Below are 18920 nucleotides of genomic sequence, written 5' to 3' on the forward strand. Positions count from 1 at the left end.
ATGGGAAGGTTTGGGTTTCCATAGTTTCCTTACTCTGTTTATCCAAAGCTTTTTGCTTTTTCATTTCCCGGTGCGTGTTCCACAACTCTACCCAAGATGCATTGCAAGCAGGAGAGAAAGACAGGGAGAGAGTCAGAGCTGGTAGGAAGGGCGAAAATGGAGAAGAAAGACATGGCAGTCTGAGAGGGTTGTGAAGGGCTATGGCGGCTCAGGCAGCAGGGAGGATCCAGCATTTCCTGACAAAGTAGAGGTCCCGAAAAGGCCAAACAATGCCCACATTATACTAACCCATTGCTAAAGAGAAGTGTTGCCCAAGCTTCCCTCCTTCCATTCTCTTACACACATGGCTTGCCTTCACTTAGATGAGCACCTCTACCGATACACGCTTGCCTGTTAATTCCCACCAAGTAGCTCAAGTGACAGTGCAAACCTTGTATCATATTCACAAGCGGCCCATCACCCAGGACTCAAACCCCTTTATCTGGCTCAGACCTGTACACATAACATAGGGACTGAAAACAAGATATTTTCACTCCTGACTACTAGCGCCTCTGTCACCATTGAACTCACAAAACAACCTTCTAATGCCATTCTCTGGCCCCTTTTGTGAAAGGGCAAAGAGGTCCCTTACACTAACCTGAACCCAGAGATAACAGACGTCAACAATAATGACCAGAAGGTCCACTATTCCCATCACTGCCTCCCTCCAGCCCTATGTGAAGAGTATGCTTCTTGCAGGGCACGTACACGTCAGTACTCAATGCATCCTCAACAACACATTCTGCAAGATGGTAATACTACCAGATGCCCTTCTGCAGGACATTCATCGATGAGTGCTCTCCACCACCTGCCCTCTTCTGCAGAGGATGCTCCACTGCCATTTACTGCTTCATGACATTCTATCATAGGGGCTCTGTACCTCCTGCCCCAGCTACAGAGGAGCGTTCACTGCCACTTACCCCTTCTACAGTGGATTCTATATGCAATGCGTCATACTCCCTGCCCCAGCTACAGAGGAGCGTTCACTGCCACTTACCCCTTCTACAGTGGATTCTATAAGCGATGCGTCATACTCCCTTCCAGATCAACAGAGGAGCCTTCACTGCCACTTACCCCTTCTACAGTGGATTCTATCATAGGGGCTCCATACCTCCTGCCCCATCTACAGAGGAGCGTTCACCGCCACTTACCTCTTCTACAGTGGATTCTATCATAGGGGCTCTGTACCTCCTGCCCCAGCTACAGAGGAGCGTTCACTGCCACTTACCCCTTCTACAGTGGATTCTATATGCAATGCGACATACTCCCTGCCCCAGCTAAAGAGGAGCGTTCACTGCCACTTACCCCTTCTACAGTGGATTCTATAAGCGATGCGTCATACTCCCTTCCAGATCTACAGAGGAGCCTTCACTGCCACTTACCCCTTCTACAGTGGATTCTATATGCAATGCGTCATACTCCCTGCCCCAGCTACAGGAGCGTTCACTGCCACTTACCCTTCTACAGTGGATTCTATAAGCGATGCGTCATACTCCCTTCCAGATCTACAGAGGAGCCTTCACTGCCACTTACCCCTTCTACAGTGGATTCTATCATAGGGGCTCCGTACCTCCTGCCCCATCTACAGAGGAGCGTTCACTGCCACTTACCTCTTCTACAGTGGATTCTATATGCAATGCGTCATACTCCCTGCCCCAGCTACAGAGGAGCGTTCACTGCCACTTACCCCTTCTACAGTGGATTCTATAAGCGATGCGTCCTACTCCCTGCCCCAGCTACAGAGGAGCGTTCACTGCCACTTACCCCTTCTACAGTGGATTCTATATGCAATGCGTCATACTCCCTGCCCCAGCTACAGAGAAGCGTTCACCGCCACTTACCCCTTCTACAGTGGATTCTATATGCAATGCGTCATACTCCCTGCCCCAGCTACAGAGGAGCGTTCACCGTCACTTACCCCTTCTACAGTGGATTCTATATGCAATGCGTCATACTCCCTGCCCCAGCTACAGAGGAGCGTTCACCGCCACTTACCCCTTCTACAGTGGATTCTATATGCAATGCGTCATACTCCCTGCCCCAGCTACAGAGGAGCGTTCACTGCCACTTACCCCTTCTACAGTGGATTCTATCATAGGGGCTCCGTACCTCCTGCCCCAGCTACAGAGGAGCGTTCACCGCCACTTACCCCTTCTACAGTGGATTCTATAAGTAGTGCATCATACTCCCTTCCAGATCTACAGAGGAGCCTTCACCGCCACTTACCCCTTCTACAGTGGATTCTATCATAGGGGCTCCGTACCTCCTGCCCCATCTACAGAGGAGCGTTCACTGCCACTTACCTCTTCTACAGTGGATTCTATCATAGGGGCTCCGCACCTCCTGCCCCATCTACAGAGGAGCGTTCACTGCCACTTACCCCTTCTACAGTGGATTCTATATGCAATGCGTCATACTCCCTGCCCCAGCTACAGAGGAGCGTTCACCGCCACTTACCCCTTCTACAGTGGATTCTATATGCAATGCGTCATACTCCCTGCCCCAGCTACAGAGGAGCGTTCACCGTCACTTACCCCTTCTACAGTGGATTCTATATGCAATGCGTCATACTCCCTGCCCCAGCTACAGAGGAGCGTTCACCGCCACTTACCCCTTCTACAGTGGATTCTATATGCAATGCGTCATACTCCCTGCCCCAGCTACAGAGGAGCGTTCACTGCCACTTACCCCTTCTACAGTGGATTCTATCATAGGGGCTCCGTACCTCCTGCCCCAGCTACAGAGGAGCGTTCACCGCCACTTACCCCTTCTACAGTGGATTCTATAAGTAGTGCATCATACTCCCTTCCAGATCTACAGAGGAGCCTTCACCGCCACTTACCCCTTCTACAGTGGATTCTATCATAGGGGCTCCGTACCTCCTGCCCCATCTACAGAGGAGCGTTCACTGCCACTTACCTCTTCTACAGTGGATTCTATCATAGGGGCTCCGTATCTCCTGCCCCATCTACAGAGGAGCGTTCACTGCCACTTACCCCTTCTACAGTGGATTCTATAAGCGATGCGTCATACTCCCTGCCCCAGCTACAGAGGAGCGTTCACCGCCACTTACCCCTTCTACAGTGGATTCTATAAGCGATGCGTCATACTCCCTTCCAGATCTACAGAGGAGCCTTCACTGCCACTTACCCCTTCTACAGTGGATTCTATCATAGGGGCTCCATACCTCCTGCCCCATCTACAGAGGAGCGTTCACCGCCACTTACCTCTTCTACAGTGGATTCTATCATAGGGGCTCTGTACCTCCTGCCCCAGCTACAGAGGAGCGTTCACTGCCACTTACCCCTTCTACAGTGGATTCTATATGCAATGCGTCATACTCCCTGCCCCAGCTACAGAGGAGCGTTCACCGCCACTTACCCCTTCTACAGTGGATTCTATAAGTAGTGCATCATACTCCCTTCCAGATCTACAGAGGAGCCTTCACCGCCACTTACCCCTTCTACAGTGGATTCTATCATAGGGGCTCCGTACCTCCTGCCCCAGCTACAGAGGAGCGTTCACCGCCACTTACCCCTTCTACAGTGGATTCTATAAGTAGTGCATCATACTCCCTTCCAGATCTACAGAGGAGCGTTCACTGCCACTTACCCCTTCTACAGTGGATTCTATAAGCGATGCGTCATACTCCCTGCCCCAGCTACAGAGGAGCGTTCACTGCCACTTGCTCATTCTACGCTGTACTGTACAAGGGGAGCTTCATAACTTCTGCCCCATCCACCGAGGGGCGCTCTCTGCCATTAACCCATTAGCATGGTCAGGACATTCAGAGGAGCAGCTGCACTAGGGGAGACTCTGCTAACGCTTCTCACTGGAGACTAGAAGCCGGGAGGGGCTGAAAACAGTGGAAACCAATCAGCCAATCAAAACCAGCTCTAGCAGAAGAGGCAATATCAGCCTCAGCTGAAGAGGTGCAAAAGGCTTTCCTTGCATTCACTAAAGATGGAAGCTACTGAAAATGTATTAAAATGGCAGAATGTTACTTTTGAATCAGTGTGACGTTACCAATAAAAAGGGAAAAATGGCGAAGAGTTCCAATTCAACACAGAAGGCTGATATCATCTCAATGCAAAGAGTACATAAGCACCGCTACTTCTAGAACATGATGGTGACGCCAAGGTTCCTGGCAAAAGTGATGAGGAAGAGATTCATCTCTACGGAGGAAGGTAGGAGCAGGAAGGCCTTGTTCCATAGTCATAAGACACGAGCTAGAATATCAAGGTAAAGCCAAACAAAACCTCAAGACAAGGGAACAGATACCATGAAAGGCAACCTCCCTGGAAAGAGGGAGAATGGAATATGAACCGGAGATTTCTCAATCAAACAACTCCCGGAAACAGAACCAACAAGTTTGTGGCCCAGAAAACCATAAACCAGACACCTCACTAAAAGAAGGGGTTCTGTTACATCAACCGGCACCTCCCTGGCAACAGGCTTTGTACTCAAAATATCCCTTAAACAGACACCTCCGCTGAACAGAATCAAAAGGTTTGTAACCAAAATCTCTCAACAGGCCCTTCCTGGAAGAGATGTAATAGCCAGACAATCATGGACCAGGCATCTCACGAAAAGAAGGGATTTGGTTCTATCAATCAGATGTAACTGTACCAGGCACCTCCCTGGAATAACTATCTCTTAACAAGGCACCTCCACTGAAGAGAATCAAGGTGTGTAACCCAGAGATCTCTCAACCGGCACCTTCCTGGGAGAAAAGCAATAGGCTTTGTACTCAAAATAGCCCTTAAACAGACACCTCCGCTAAACAGAATCAAGGTGTGTAACCCAGAGTTCTCTCAACCAGGCACCTTCCTGAAAGAGATTTAATACCCTTTCTTTGGACTGAGAGAATCTGACCAATAAATAAAAACATGTAAGGTCAGATTTATTCCAGAGAAGGAGAGAACCTCAGAGAAAGAGAACCGCCCTCACCCTGCCCTGGTTTACTCGCAGTGGCAGGAGCTCCACCCTTGCCTAGGTCCCTAAACACAGCCAGCATCATGAGTGCCAAGTGGCTAACACAATATGGACAAGCAAAGGGCTGCAGCTTAGAAGGAGCCTTACTTTTCACATACATCAGAGGTTCATTAACCTCTACATCCTGAAGCGCCGTGAGGACTCTCAAGAGATCTGCAAGAACACTGTGTATACTGAACAGAAGCAGAGTGAGGAACCGACTCAATGTACAAAGCATTAAAGTGCACCTGCAGACGGAAGCAATGCTTTTTCATTGTAATAAAAGCTGCTAATAAAAGCTGCTAAAGGTCCATTTAAAATAAATCACTCTTGTTGCTTCCTCTTACATTGCTTGCTTTGGTTGGAAAGGGGCAGAGTCGGCCGGACTTTAATCTAACCAATGTGCCTTATTTGTGAAATCTTACCTCAAGTCCTCCTGCCTTCCTTGTCTTCTGCATTCTTCAACATTCTCCAAGGTGTACCCTCCATCTCCTGTGCCTGCTCGCTAATGTTCTGAACAGAGTCCTCACAAGCCCCTTTCCAATCCTACAAGAAAATGTACACGGAGTCCCTACATCTGGTCTCTTTTACATGGCATCTTGAATGTTGGTTCCCTCTTCCGTGGCATCATGCCACTGCGTCCTCTTTCTTCTAAGATTTCTTCTACACATTAGGTCTGTGGGTCATTTCTGCTACACTCCCTTCCATACAATGTCTTTTCCCTGTCCTCTCTTCTTATGAAATCTTGCACCAGACGTAACAGAGTTCTCTGAAATACTGACTGCATCTACACCATGCAGAGCCACACCGTCCAGCCAACGGCATATCCTACACAATGAAGTTTCGTACACAACATTGCACCTGAAGGTCCCACTAACCCAGGAAGATAGGACACTCTATATAATCTCTCTCATTCTACCAGCATGACATCCTCCACACAGCTCAAGTTCTACATTTCAAATCCTGCACTCCTAGCACCCTGGGCCTCCACAGAACCCTCCCTCTGTCCAGCTGTGACCCAGGAGATTCCGCTTGGAGCCATTTCCACATCATCACAGGGTTTCTTCATGTAGCTTCCTCTCACGACCTCACAATGACCCTGTACATGAAGAGCTCTGGATAAGGCACCTAAAGAACGAGTTACTTACCTTCGGTAATGACTTTTCTGGTGGATACATTAGCTACCTGTGGATTCCTCACCTAATGAATACTCCCATGGCGCCAGCATTAGACGGAAATCTTCTTACTAGTCTCTGCACGTCGACGAGGACGTCACTCTAGCCCACGCGACGCCGTCTGACGTCATACAGGCAATAAGAGGTCCTCGACGACGTGCGGACGTCAGTACCAATCATTTTTTACGTGCATGAGAACAACCAGGCAATGCAATGAAAGAGCAAGGCAACATCCCATGACATTGTAAAAATACACAACATTGCATGAATAACTGTAAATCTTTTATATATATTTATAACTCTCTCTTTTTAAAATATATATACACATCAAGTATATACACAAAGATATATACATATATATAAATATATTATATACAACATCTATTGCACCCTCAAAGACCAAGAGGAGCGTACTCAAGGATTACTTGGTAAGACCAAAAAGGCAACGGGGAGGCGGGTGGGACCGTGAGGAATCCACAGGTAGCTAATGTATCCACCAGAAAAGTCATTACCGAAGGTAAGTAACTCGTTCTTCTGATGGATACAACTACCTGTGGATTCCTCACCTAATGAATAGAGTCCCAAAGCAGTACCACGCCCGGCGGTGGGTGCCTAAATGGTCAAACCAAGAAATCCTGCAGCACTGACCGTGCAAAATGGCCGTCCCTTCTAACCTCAGAATCCAAACAGTAATGTTTTGCAAAAGTGTGAAGGGACGACCAAGTTGCGGCCTTGCAGATGTCGACCACAGGAACACCTCTGGCCAAGGCCGAAGTGGCCGACTTAGCTCTGGTGGAATGAGCTCTAATGCCCTCAGGAGGATCCTTCTTTGCCAAAGAGTAACAGATTTTAATGCAAAGAACAACCCACCTGGATAGTGTTCTCTTGTGGACTGCCTTTCCTCTCCTCTTGCCCACGTATCCAATAAACAGCTGATCCTCCAGCCTGAAATCCTTTGTTCTATCAATAAAGAAGCTCAACGCTCTCTTTGGGTCCAGACGGTGCAGTCTTTCTTCCTCTTTGGAAGGATGAGGCGGAGGATAGAACGTGGACAAAGTAATTGCCTGAGCCAAATGGAAGGGTGAAACAACCTTCGGGAGGAAAGCAGCCTTGGTCCTCAACACCACCTTATCCCCATAAAAAGTTGTATAAGGGGGCTTTACTGATAAGGCCTGCAACTCACTCACTCTCCTTGCTGATGTTATAGCTATCAGGAAGACTGTTTTTAAAACCAAATACCTTAAGGGGCAAGAATGCATAGGTTCAAAAGGGGACCCCATAAGGAAAGTCGGGACCAAGGACAAATCCCATTGCGGCATAACGAATGGCTTTGGAGGATATTTATTTAGAAGACCTTTCAGGAATCTGATAACAATAGGGGATTTAAATAAAGATGGTTGGTCTGGAAGACATATGAAGGCTGACAAGGCCGATAAATAACCCTTAATGGTAGCCACTGCACAACCTTTCTGCGCTAGAGACAGAGCAAAAGACAAAACGTCCGATAGATGAGAATGCAAAGGATCAATCTGCCTCTCTCCACACCACGCAACAAATTTAGACCATCTATTAGCGTAGATAGATTTAGTGGAGTGTCGCCTGGCCGCTAATATAACATCCACTACCTCAGGCGGGAGAGAGAAGGAACTCAGGTTGCCCCGTTCAATCTCCAGGCATGTAGGTGCAGACTCTGGAGGTTGGGGTGTAGAACCTGCCCCTGCGACTGCGAGAGGAGGTCTGCCCTGAAAGGGAGACGGAGCGGAGGGCACATTGAGAGTTGGAGAAGGTCGGAGTACCATACCCTCCTTGGCCAATCCGGAGCTATTAGGATGACTAGAGCCCGGTCCTGGCGAATCTTCCTCAATACTCGAGGAATCAAGGGTATGGGAGGAAACGCGTAAAGCAACTGGCCGCACCAGGTTATTTGAAACGCGTCCCCCAACGCTCCCTGCATCGGATACTGGAGGCTGCAGAACAACGGACAATGCGCGTTCTCTCGAGTGGCAAACAGATCTACCCGAGGAAACCCCCACCTCTGGAAGATTAAACGGACTTGATCTGGATGGAGACGCCACTCGTGGTCTGCCGAGAAATGGCGACTGAGACTGTCCGCACGCACGTTCAAGACTCCGGCCAGATGGTTTGCTATCAAGCAAATCTGATGGTCCTTTGCCCAGGACCATAGTCGAAGAGCTTCTCTGCAGAGAAGGTACGACCCCACTCCTCCCTGCTTGTTTATGTACCACATCGTGGTAGTATTGTCCGTTAGGACCTGTACCGACTGACCACGAAGGGAAGGGAGGAAGGCCTTGAGAGCCAGACGTACAGCCCGTAACTCTAACAGATTGATGTGAAACATCTGTTCCTCTGGAGACCAAAGACCTTTGATCTCCAGATCCCCCAGATGAGCTCCCCACCCTAGAGTGGAAGCATCCGTTATGACTGTGGCCACTGGTGGCGACTGCTGGAACGGCTTTCCTTGTGAAAGATTGTTGCTTGCAATCCACCACTTCAAATCCACAGCAGCATCTCTGGAGATCTTGACAGTACCCTCTAGATCCCCTTTGTGTTGAGACCACTGCCTTCGGAGGCACCACTGAAGAGCCCTCATGTGCCAGCGAGCATGCGTGACCAACAGAATGCAGGAGGCAAAAAGACCGAGCAGACAAAGGACCTTGAGGACTGGAACTACCACTCCATTTTGAAACATTGGAACCAAATCCTGAATATCTTGAATCCGCTGAGGCGGAGGAAAGGCCCGACCCAATGTTGTATCCAGTACTGCCCCTATGAACAGGAGGCGCTGAGAGGGCTCTAGGTGAGATTTGGGCTCGTTCACCGAAAAACCCAGGTCGAACAACAACTGGGTTGTTGACTGCAGATGATGCGACACAAGCTCCGGGGACTTGGCTTTGATCAACCAGTCGTCCAAGTAAGGGAATACTGCTATCCCCTTCCTTCTGAGTTCTGCCGCAACCACCGACATCACCTTCGTGAAGACTCGAGGTGCTGAAGTAAGACCAAACGGAAGGACCGCAAACTGATAGTGTTGCGATCCCACCACAAACCGGAGATACTTCCTGTGTGACTTGAGTATCGGGATATGAAAGTAAGCATCCTGCAAGTCGACAGACACCATCCAGTCTTCCTTGTTCAACGCCAAAAGCACCTGTGCTAGGGTCAGCATCTTGAATTTTTCCTGCTTGAGGAACCAATTCAAGATCCTCAGGTCCAGAATTGGTCTCAAACGACCATCCTTCTTGGGAATCAGGAAATACCTTGAGTAACATCCTCGACCCCTTTCCTGCTCTGGGACCAACTCCACCGCGCCCTTGGAAAGGAGGGCTTGTACCTCCTGTTCTAGCAACAGGAGGTGTTCTTTTGAACAATAAGAAGGGCGGGGCGGGATGAGGGGCGGGAACTCCCGAAAGGGAAGGGTGTAGCCTTTTCCCACAATTCTGAGAACCCAAGTGTCCGTTGTAACAGTCTTCCATTTGGTGAGAAAATGCTGTAATCTTCCCCCTACAGGAGAGGAGTGTGTGGGAAATGGTGGAAGCCTAAGGCTGCTTCCCCTGCTGCACCCCGCCAGAGGATGAGGAAGAGGCAGAATGCTGCTGAGAGGCTCCTCTGGTGCGGACCCTACCTCTCCCCCTGAAAGATCTATAGGGATGGGAAGAGGCAGGTTGCTGATATCTTCCCCGAAAGGAAGAGGAGGAAGAGCCACGCCCAAATCCACGAAACCTCCTGAAAAATCTGGAAGAGGCCGCGGAAGAAGGAGCTTGGAGCCCTAACGACTTAGCCGTGGCCCTGCTTTCCTTAAAACGTTCCAAGGCCGAATCAGCCTTGGCTCCAAACAGTTTGTCCCCATCAAACGGGAGATCCAACAATGTGGACTGTACATCTGCAGAAAAGCCCGAGTTACGGAGCCAGGCCTGTCTCCTTGCCACCACAGTTGTGCCCATTGCTCTGGCTACCGAGTCGGTGGTATCCAGTCCCGTCTGGATAATCTGGGTCGCAGCAGCCTGGGCATTTGAGACAAGATCCAAAAGACCCTGGGGAAGCTCTGTAAACGATGAGGAAATGTCATCCATCAGAGCATGAATATACCTCCCCAGGATACAGGTTGCATTGGTGGCTTTTAACGCCAGACTGCAGGACGAAAAAATCTTCTTCGACTGCGCCTCTAGCTTCTTTGAATCTCTGTCCCCAGGCACCGTCGGGAAAGAACCAGGCGCTGACTTGGATGAACAGGAGGCCTGCACCACCAAGCTCTCCGGCGTAGGGTGCCTAGATAGAAACCCAGGGTCAGTCGGAGCCGCCCGATACCTCCTGGCCACGGCTCTGTGAACTGCTGGGGAAGATACCGGCCTCTTCCACACCTCTAACACCGGATCCAGCAGAGCGTCATTAAATGGCAACAGAGGCTCCGCCGCAGCTGAGGCCGGATGTAGCACCTCTGTTAAAAGGTTTTGTTTAGCCTCCACCACCGGCAAAGGCAGGTCCAAAAAACTAGCTGCCTTCCGTACCACTGCATGAAAGGAAGCAGCCTCCTCAGTATATTCCCCCGGGGACGAAAGATCCCACTCAGGGGAAGTGTCCAGCCCACTGGCCGACTCCAGTCCACGCAGCCCATCACCCGAGTCCTCTAGCTCTCCTTCCTCCAGGGCTCGTTGGTACTCCTGCTCTTCTAATACACGGAGAGCACGTCTCCTGGAATGAAGTCGTTGTTCAATACGCGGAGTCTACAATGCCTCCGCCGAAGTCGAAGATCGGCGCCGATCTTCAGAAGCCACCAACACCGCGTCCGGCGCCACAGGTAACTTCGGCGCCGACAAAAGAGCAGCTGAAGCAGATGGACCCACCGGAGTCACAGGCCGAAATCCCGACGTCGACGGGATGGAAATCCCCGGGGCCAATCCTTCTGAAGCCACCGGAGCGGCCACTGGCGCCGAGCCCACGTTCCCAAAAGGGAGAAAGGGCATAAAGGGTGCCGGCCGAAGAGGCGCAGGATCACCCAAAGAAAAGGCCAAAGGCCCAGCCGGAGCACCCCCTGGAGCCATCTGTTGGAAGATGGAATACATCGCATTCAAGAATGCGGAACTATCGGCTCCAGGGGTGGGAAAAGCCGGATACTGAGGTGCCTGTCTCGGAGGCGACCCCGACGCCGGCCTCGACGTCTGCGCCGGAGAAAACACCTGAGGCTCCAATACCTCAATCACCGACGCCTGTCCAGGTGAAGTTGGAGACGCCGGAGAGGGCAACGGCGTCAAAGGATGCAGCGTAACCGTGGGACTGATCTCCCATGTCCTTCGGCGCCGATCCGAAGACCTGGAACGAGTCTCCTTCGAATGACGCCGAGATTCTCTACGGCGCCGGGAGTCTCGATGACGCCTTCTTGTGATGCTTCTCCTTCGATTTAGCCATAAACAGCTTCGCCTCACGTTCCTTGAGGGCCTTTGGATTCATGTGCTGGCATGAATCACAAGTCGAGACGTTGTGGTCGGAGCTCAAACACCAAAGGCAATCGGAATGAGGATCCGTCACCGACATCTTGCCTCCACACTCACGACAAGGCTTAAATCCAGACTTTCTCTGCGACATTATTACCACAGCGAAAGACTACGCAGCAAAAATACACTGTAACCAAAAAAGTAACAGTTGCTCCCTCGAAGATAACCGTTTCGAATGCACGGAAAAAAGGGAACTGACGTCCGCACGTCGTCGAGGACCTCTTATTGCCTGTATGACGTCAGACGGCGTCGCGTGGGCTACAGTGACGTCCTCGTCGACGTGCAGAGACTAGTAAGAAGATTTCCGTCGAATGCTGGCGCCATGGGAGTATTCATTAGGTGAGGAATCCACAGGTAGTTGTATCCATCAGAAGCACCCTGCTGTAAACATCGAGAAACATGTCCATCTGCACGATCACTCGCATTACTTTAAAGAAAGCCCCAGACCTCCCACAGAGAGGCCTCTACAATTCTTCAGGAAATACTGCATCCTTCTGGCTGCATTGCTCTTCTCATGCTGGAAAAAAAGTCTGACAATTTTAAACATTCAATATCAGAATTTACATTGACGCGTTTGCCTACCTATGCCCTGAGCTGGCAAACCAATACCAAGGACAAGTACCAAATCTATTTCCACCCACCAGGAAACAAAATGAGGAATACTGCATCAAGAACAAAGTGTTTAAAACGAGCTGCCATGGCGGAACAAAGTAAAGAATACTTCACAAGTAACAACGAGTAACGTATGTCTCAAGCAAATCCCAAGTGAGAACTTTAAGAGATACCAACAGGAGAAAAGAAAGCTGCCACTGACGGAAGGCTGAATGAGGACTACAAACTTGGAAACACAAGTCCACCCTAACAGGGTGAGGATTACTCCTGGGTGTTCTGCAGAGAGAAACAGCCACCCGTCACTCGAGAGAACATGTTCTCTGGTCTACAAGTGACACAACCTCTAGCTGCCCGATCTCATTTACCCCCCCCCCCCACCCCCGGATGTATGGAATAGAAATGGGTACAATTTTAGTGGATGGCTAAAAACTAGGGAAAAAAAATATTTGGAAGGAAAAGGCTTAAGAAAGTCTTTCTGGAGTGCGGGGAATCAGAAACTGCATAAACTCCCAAACCCTTTCTTGAAACCCTATTGATGCGTGGCCAGATTACCGATCTACAGATAGAGGTTCTCCAGCACAGGCGTCGGCTGCACCTTACATGCTTGGTGGAATATTGCCCTTGATCAGGGAGGATCCCGAAGCATTGTTGTAAAAGTGATCTTCATTTTACTCCATTTCAACACACACATAACTCAACAATCAATCAACAGACATTAACATTAATGTCCAGTACACAGAGCTACACACTTCAATCCAGTATACAACTATAGTGACTCTGCCCACCCTCTAGTGGGGTTACACTTCTTATCTCCCCTCATGTGGTACCTCACTCAGGTGACCCTACACAAAAATGTCCCCCACCAATTTATAATAGAAACACAAATAAGGCTCAGGTGCAATTTTCTGTGCCCCCACCAGTCAAATGGGTTCTTAGTCTTGGTGGTGTAGCAGGTAGGAATTCAGTCTGAGTCCTTTGAGTTGAACCCGCAACTTGATCCCACCACAGGCAAAGATCTGCGACTATTGGGTGCAGTCAACCAGAGGCTGCAGATGAGGCCTGCACAGCCCACGTCTGCTCATATGTGGCCGCCCAGGTTAGTCTGGTGTCGAATCGCAGTCCTGAGAGCAGTTCATCAGTTGCAGCCCTGTCTGGGCCAGTGAAGTCATCAAGGCAGATGTATCCCCGGACCTGGGTGATGCAGACCTCAGCAGTTGCAGCCCCAACCAGACCAATAAAGAAACCAAGGCAAAAAGGTCTGGTGACACGATCAATGTTAAAAAAAAAAAAAAAAAAAAAAAAAAAAAAAAGAGTATGGTGAAACCAATACTTGATGGTTTTCCGCCAAGACGGCGACAGTAGTTCTGTGTCCATTAGGAGGGCACGCATGGTGCACCTCTCCAGGTCACAGGGTAGGTCCTGCTGGTCCTCGCAATGTCTGGCGCAGGCCTCTCTGCTCGTGCTAGATTAGTGTGACCCAAGGGCCACAATAAAAGACAGGATACCAGTGTCACATGCAGTTGGGCACGTAGGGCAGAGACACACAGCCACGTAGCATCCACGGGGGCAGTTCTGTTCCACCAATTTTAATTCAACTACAGCACTATTTTAAAAAATAAACCTGAAGGACAGTTAAAGGGCATTTGCTGTGAATTAAGAGGTTTATTATATAAGCATTATATACCCAACTGAGAAAATCTAAGTTTTTTTAAAATCCCCAACAGGCAGCACAGCTAGATGGTGACAAGTAAGGTAGCCTGAATCGTGTTCTACCTTTCGCGGATCTTTCCCTTCAGACTTATAACCAAAGAAACCAGCTTTTAACTGTTTACAGATTACGTTACGTTGACTGTTTCATTCATTCATTCTTTGAAATTGCTTCCACCCACCGATTCAAATAAGTAGGCTTCCTTTCATGTGCATGCAGCGTATAACGCCAACAACAATCTGGTAGGCGCCACTCAATCTAAGAGGTGCTAGGTGGTGACTGAGGCCAAAGAGGGTGTCACTTGCCCATGATAAACCTTGGCTAAAGTCTGTACTTCCATGAGATGATAAAGTGCATCAGCTGCACACAACTGCTCCTCCCTGCTCCTGGTACGGACACACTGAATGCTGTACCATCCTCCTACATAGAAGATTGAGTTTGCATTTTGTATAGCGCTCTCTATCACTAATATGGTTATGGTTTCAAAATAGCTCCATCGTCACCCAACCAAGGTCTAAAAAATGAGAAGGACTCCACTCTGGGGCATACGTCTTAAGATGAAAATACATTCTTGGTATAATCAACAAAATTCTGCTTTAGACAATATTTCGCTTACTTAACCACCTGGTCCAGATGTAGGAAGTTTTGTGTTCCTAGGGGGGGGGGGGGGGGGGGGGGGGAATGTTTGGCAACATTTCCCTAGATCTTAGTTTGTACTAATGTAAAAAGTTGAACATCCTTAGCCCTCAATTTTGCTCCCGATGGGGGTTTGACTGATAGGAGATTGACTCATTGTTTCTTTTGTCTAAGGGATTTATCGCCCTTGTTTGAGAGTAGCTTTCCTTCAGCATGCCTCCACTAAACAGGAGGCTTCAGTACGGATATTGCTGCGTCTGCCTCTTGAGCGCACAACTGTGTGCTCACTCTGCTTATTCGTCACGAACGTTTGAATGGGGAATAGACAAACTCTTTTCCCTGTCTTCCAAATATTTGCCTCCTCCTTCACCAAACAGCTTTCAATACAACCCTTGTTACTAAGGTACTGAAAAGTAATTGAAACAATCATGTGAACCCATTAAAATCCCACACCTTAAGACTCCTTCGGGGGGGGGGGGAGGGGCTGGAAAGCAAAACTAAGACTGACTGTTGCTGGTAATCGCAGGCCAAAAAACAGTTAAGGACATACGATACGATGATCATGGACGGACACAGGTTTCCACATTCATACAATAACATTCGTGGCTCCTCCTGAGAGAGACAATATTCCAAAAAGTCTGCATCGGTGTAGCAAGGACTATATCATGCTGGAGAACAATCAAGGGCATGTGGAGGAAAAAGAGGGATTATGAGGAGGTGCACGGACCCCGGGGCCGGCTCCTGTAACTAGGGAGGACAGTGGAAGCATTGGGTGAGAGCATGGTGCATCAAGCCCTCCACAACGAGCGCAGAGGCACTGCAAATACGTCTCAGCAGCAACGGCCGGCGCACAGCTTCGGGAAAGGTGTTTTACATGGCGTGAAAAGGGCAAGACCACTAGCGGACCCCCCACTCCAACACCCTTGCAGCGCCTCAATACACACCAATGGAAGCTACAAAGTTCTCCTCCTTTAGACTCCGGGTGTCAAACTCCCTCGACCCTCTCCCTGGAGGGCCTGCAAGCCGGGGTGCCAGCTGAGGGACTGGCAGATGGGCAATGGGCTTGGACTCTGCCCTTGGAGGGTAGCCTGCTTCCCAGCCCACCGGGGTGGTGGCTCCGTCAGTTGGACTGCGCCTCTTTTTTTCAGGTTCTTTAAAACAACAAAGAAGGGACAGAAACAAGAGGAAGGAGGAAATATAGTACATCAACGGAGTAGAAGGAAAGATGGAGGGAATGCATGTTCGAGAGTGAATAGGATGAGAATAAAAAGGAGAAAGCAAAACATGCAATGCAGAAATGAAAGAGAAGGAGGCAAGAATACAAGAGTGAGAGAAAAAGAATTAACAGAGCAGGAAAGAAAGGGAAATGGGCAGAGCAAGAAAAGTGGGAATGTTCAGAGTGAGATGAAATTACAGAATTTATAGAATACCCAAAAAGTGAAAGGATGAAATATTAAATAAAGTGGATAAGGAAAGAAAGAAATGTGTATGTGAGAGAACAGTAAGAGATAGAGGACCAGAAACAGGATTAGGGACGGACAGACAAGAAGAAAGAGACAGTGTTAATAGTTATACACAGCTGAGAAGCATTGCAGAACAAAGGCACAACCACAAGTCTGTGTTAGACAATACATTTCCCTGACTTGGAACTTTAACTTTTAAAGCCTAAGGTGGTCCCAGCCCTTTCTTCAAAGCCTCGACTACCGCCTGGTCACAGCAGAACCCAGGCAGCTCCTGCAGTTATCACTCAGGCAGGTAAGATATGTTTCAAGGTGACTTAGACTCCACGTAGAAGCCACAATTAGCCCCTCCCCAGCCTCTACTGGCTGAGGACTCTGAAACCATTTTTCTCAAGTGATCAGGATTCCTTCTCTTCCAACCTCATCTGGAATGGAAATACAATGAAGGCATGCATGAAAATACTAAAGAACCCAACAAGGCAATTTACTGTCACTGCAAATGTTCAACTCATGGACACTTGACAATCTAGAGCAGTCGGGGTTAGAGAAAGAAGGACTGAGTCTTGACGTGTGGTAAGAAGGGGGGTGCAAAGCCAACAACTGAGCTACCAATGTAGACTCAACCACCATGAGGAGCTAGGGGACATAGGGAGGGATGACAGAAGAGAGGAAAGGTGCAGGAGAGTACACGGAGGGGATCCCAACAAGACCCAACCACCCACGGCAGTAGAGGGGGCAGCCGGTGGGGGGGGTGTTCTAGAGCGGGACAGAGACTGTGAGGTTTGAGCAGATGGGACAGTTGCATCTACACAAACTGCCTATTAGGCTACTCTTTCCACCTTTGTACCCGTGCCGGCACTCCTGTGGATGAACACCGGCGGACCACAAGGGTATCTGTGATTGGCTCCGTGCTAATACCTTCTGCATCCAGGCTTTCCACAGCTGGCGGCTGAGCAGGCTGCTGATGGTGCCAAGTGTGTCTGGAGCTACAACAAACTCTGCTGTGCTGCTATCAACTAGCGCCCTCTATCAATACACATACAACTAACGCTTTTCTATAGCAGCAGATGTCGACGTCGTGGACAACACAGAAAGACGTTTACTCGACATCATTGTGTTTCTGGCAACTTTATTTTTTATCCACTAATTGTCCTGACATAGTGTTGTGGCTGCAATGGCCCTACGCTGCAACAAGAGTTTCCTTCTGAAAACAAATATATTACACAAAAGAGACAGTAGTAAACCTGAGAGTAACTTGGCAATAAACAAAAGAAGAGAGACTTGGAAAACCTACCTTCCCTTAGAATATGTTTCAGTATTAACAGTACAGAGGACGGCTGCAGGCAGCGCAGGCGTTCCCGATTATGTCGTTTCTTTCCATTTCAATTGTTTTTCTATCTCTTTAACAGTGACTGGTGACAACAGTGACTACTTTTGTTTTAGGTTTTTTGTTTATCTTTCACTGTAAGAATTGCAAGGAATACAATCCTATTTACAACAGTGACTACTTTCAATATATTTGTTTTTGTTTTTACTCCATCAACAGAATAATAGATTAAAATAAAGAGTTTGTCATGGAGTTCCCTTTTTGATGCAAAGTCCAGAAGAACCAAGTATGAAGAGGAAGAACCAGAGGGGGGCACTTTGAACTTTTTGGAAGTGGTGGGTGGAGAAATAACAAATCCAAAAAGAAAACTGGCTCTGTTGAAACATAATTTAAAGGCTGAAGGAAGGAAATTATTGAAGCAGTTGTCAATACCTTCCAGAGAGGAGAGCAGTAAGGAGGGTGGGAAAGGATTTAGAATAACTTGCAGTCAGAGAAGAACAAGCTATGCCAGCACTTTATAGTAATAACAGAAAAAGGGAATACTGCTCAGAAAGACGTGTTACTTCTGAGGGCACAGCTTGGTGAGAGTGGAACAGTATTTTTCTGATTTGTGAATGCTGGATGCTTCTTGCAAATTCAAGGATTTACGTGATTAGATGATATGTGATCAACTTGTAAATCGTCCTGATAACATCAAAATTAAGAAAAAGTTATTTAGTGTAAAAGGACCCACACTGGATAAAACAATCCAGATAGCGAAGGAGAGTGAAACGATTCCATTTACATGAGAAAGCTTAATTAACACAAATGAATATTGAATGGGTGGACAGGCTACAGTAATTATATCGAACCATGAGAATGCACAGATGTAAAACTGGGGTTTCAGAGATGTATTACATTCTACCTTCCATGTCAGGAGAGAGTTGGGCCGAAAATATGTTTGACCAAAGTTGTCAAACTGACTCCGAGATATCTAACAAAGAGCACATGGACTCCTTTCTAGGAATGGCCAAAACATATGCACACTTAATTTCAATTTCTAAATAAGACAAGACAACAGAGGTATCTGTTGAAAACGAATGTAGAATATATTTGGTCTGACTGAAGCTAGTATGACATTTACAGTGTGAAGAGGAGCCATGCTCGGGTGGCAGTTTTGAAAACAAACGACCCTAGATACAAAAAGTACAGTCACAGATGCTGACAGGTACAGCATTTTAAAACATTTGTTTGGGGAGGGGGTTCAAAATGTGGTCAGATTTCAAGCCCTTGATAGAAATGTTTACCAGAAAAGGAGCAGCGCGAGCTATGCCAAGGTTAGATAAATGGTCATTTTACCTACAGGAATTCACATTTATTATGAAATATGTGCTGGGTAGTAAAAAAAAATAAAAAAATTTCTAGGTTACCGGTGAGGACTGTGTCAGTATCATGTGTGGGTTCTAGAGACAAAGTTGAATGAAAAAGCAAGTTACAAGT

The 18920-nt window shown here is 48.2% G+C and overlaps 1 protein-coding gene across 14 annotated transcripts in view; it reads right to left on the minus strand.

Annotated features, from left to right (window-relative positions):
- The window catches only part of MADD (MAP kinase activating death domain), a 639440-nt gene that overhangs the window by 330218 nt on the left and 290302 nt on the right, over positions 1–18920 (minus strand). For 8 of the 14 annotated variants that reach the window (XM_069221634.1, XM_069221639.1, XM_069221632.1 and 5 more), the window contains 2 exons: positions 15599–15805; positions 34–87 (listed from right to left, as the gene is read on the minus strand). The exons of 3 other annotated variants lie outside the window; for them this stretch is intronic. In XM_069221634.1, the coding sequence (XP_069077735.1) occupies positions 34–87; positions 15599–15805 (261 nt within the window). The remainder of the gene's footprint in view (positions 1–33; positions 88–15598; positions 15806–18920) is intronic. 3 more of the 14 variants (XM_069221636.1, XM_069221635.1, XM_069221640.1) reach the window with 1 other exon arrangement.

Source organism: Pleurodeles waltl, chromosome 3_1 (assembly GCF_031143425.1).
Source record: "Pleurodeles waltl isolate 20211129_DDA chromosome 3_1, aPleWal1.hap1.20221129, whole genome shotgun sequence".
NCBI classification, from domain to species: Eukaryota; Metazoa; Chordata; class Amphibia; order Caudata; family Salamandridae; genus Pleurodeles; species Pleurodeles waltl.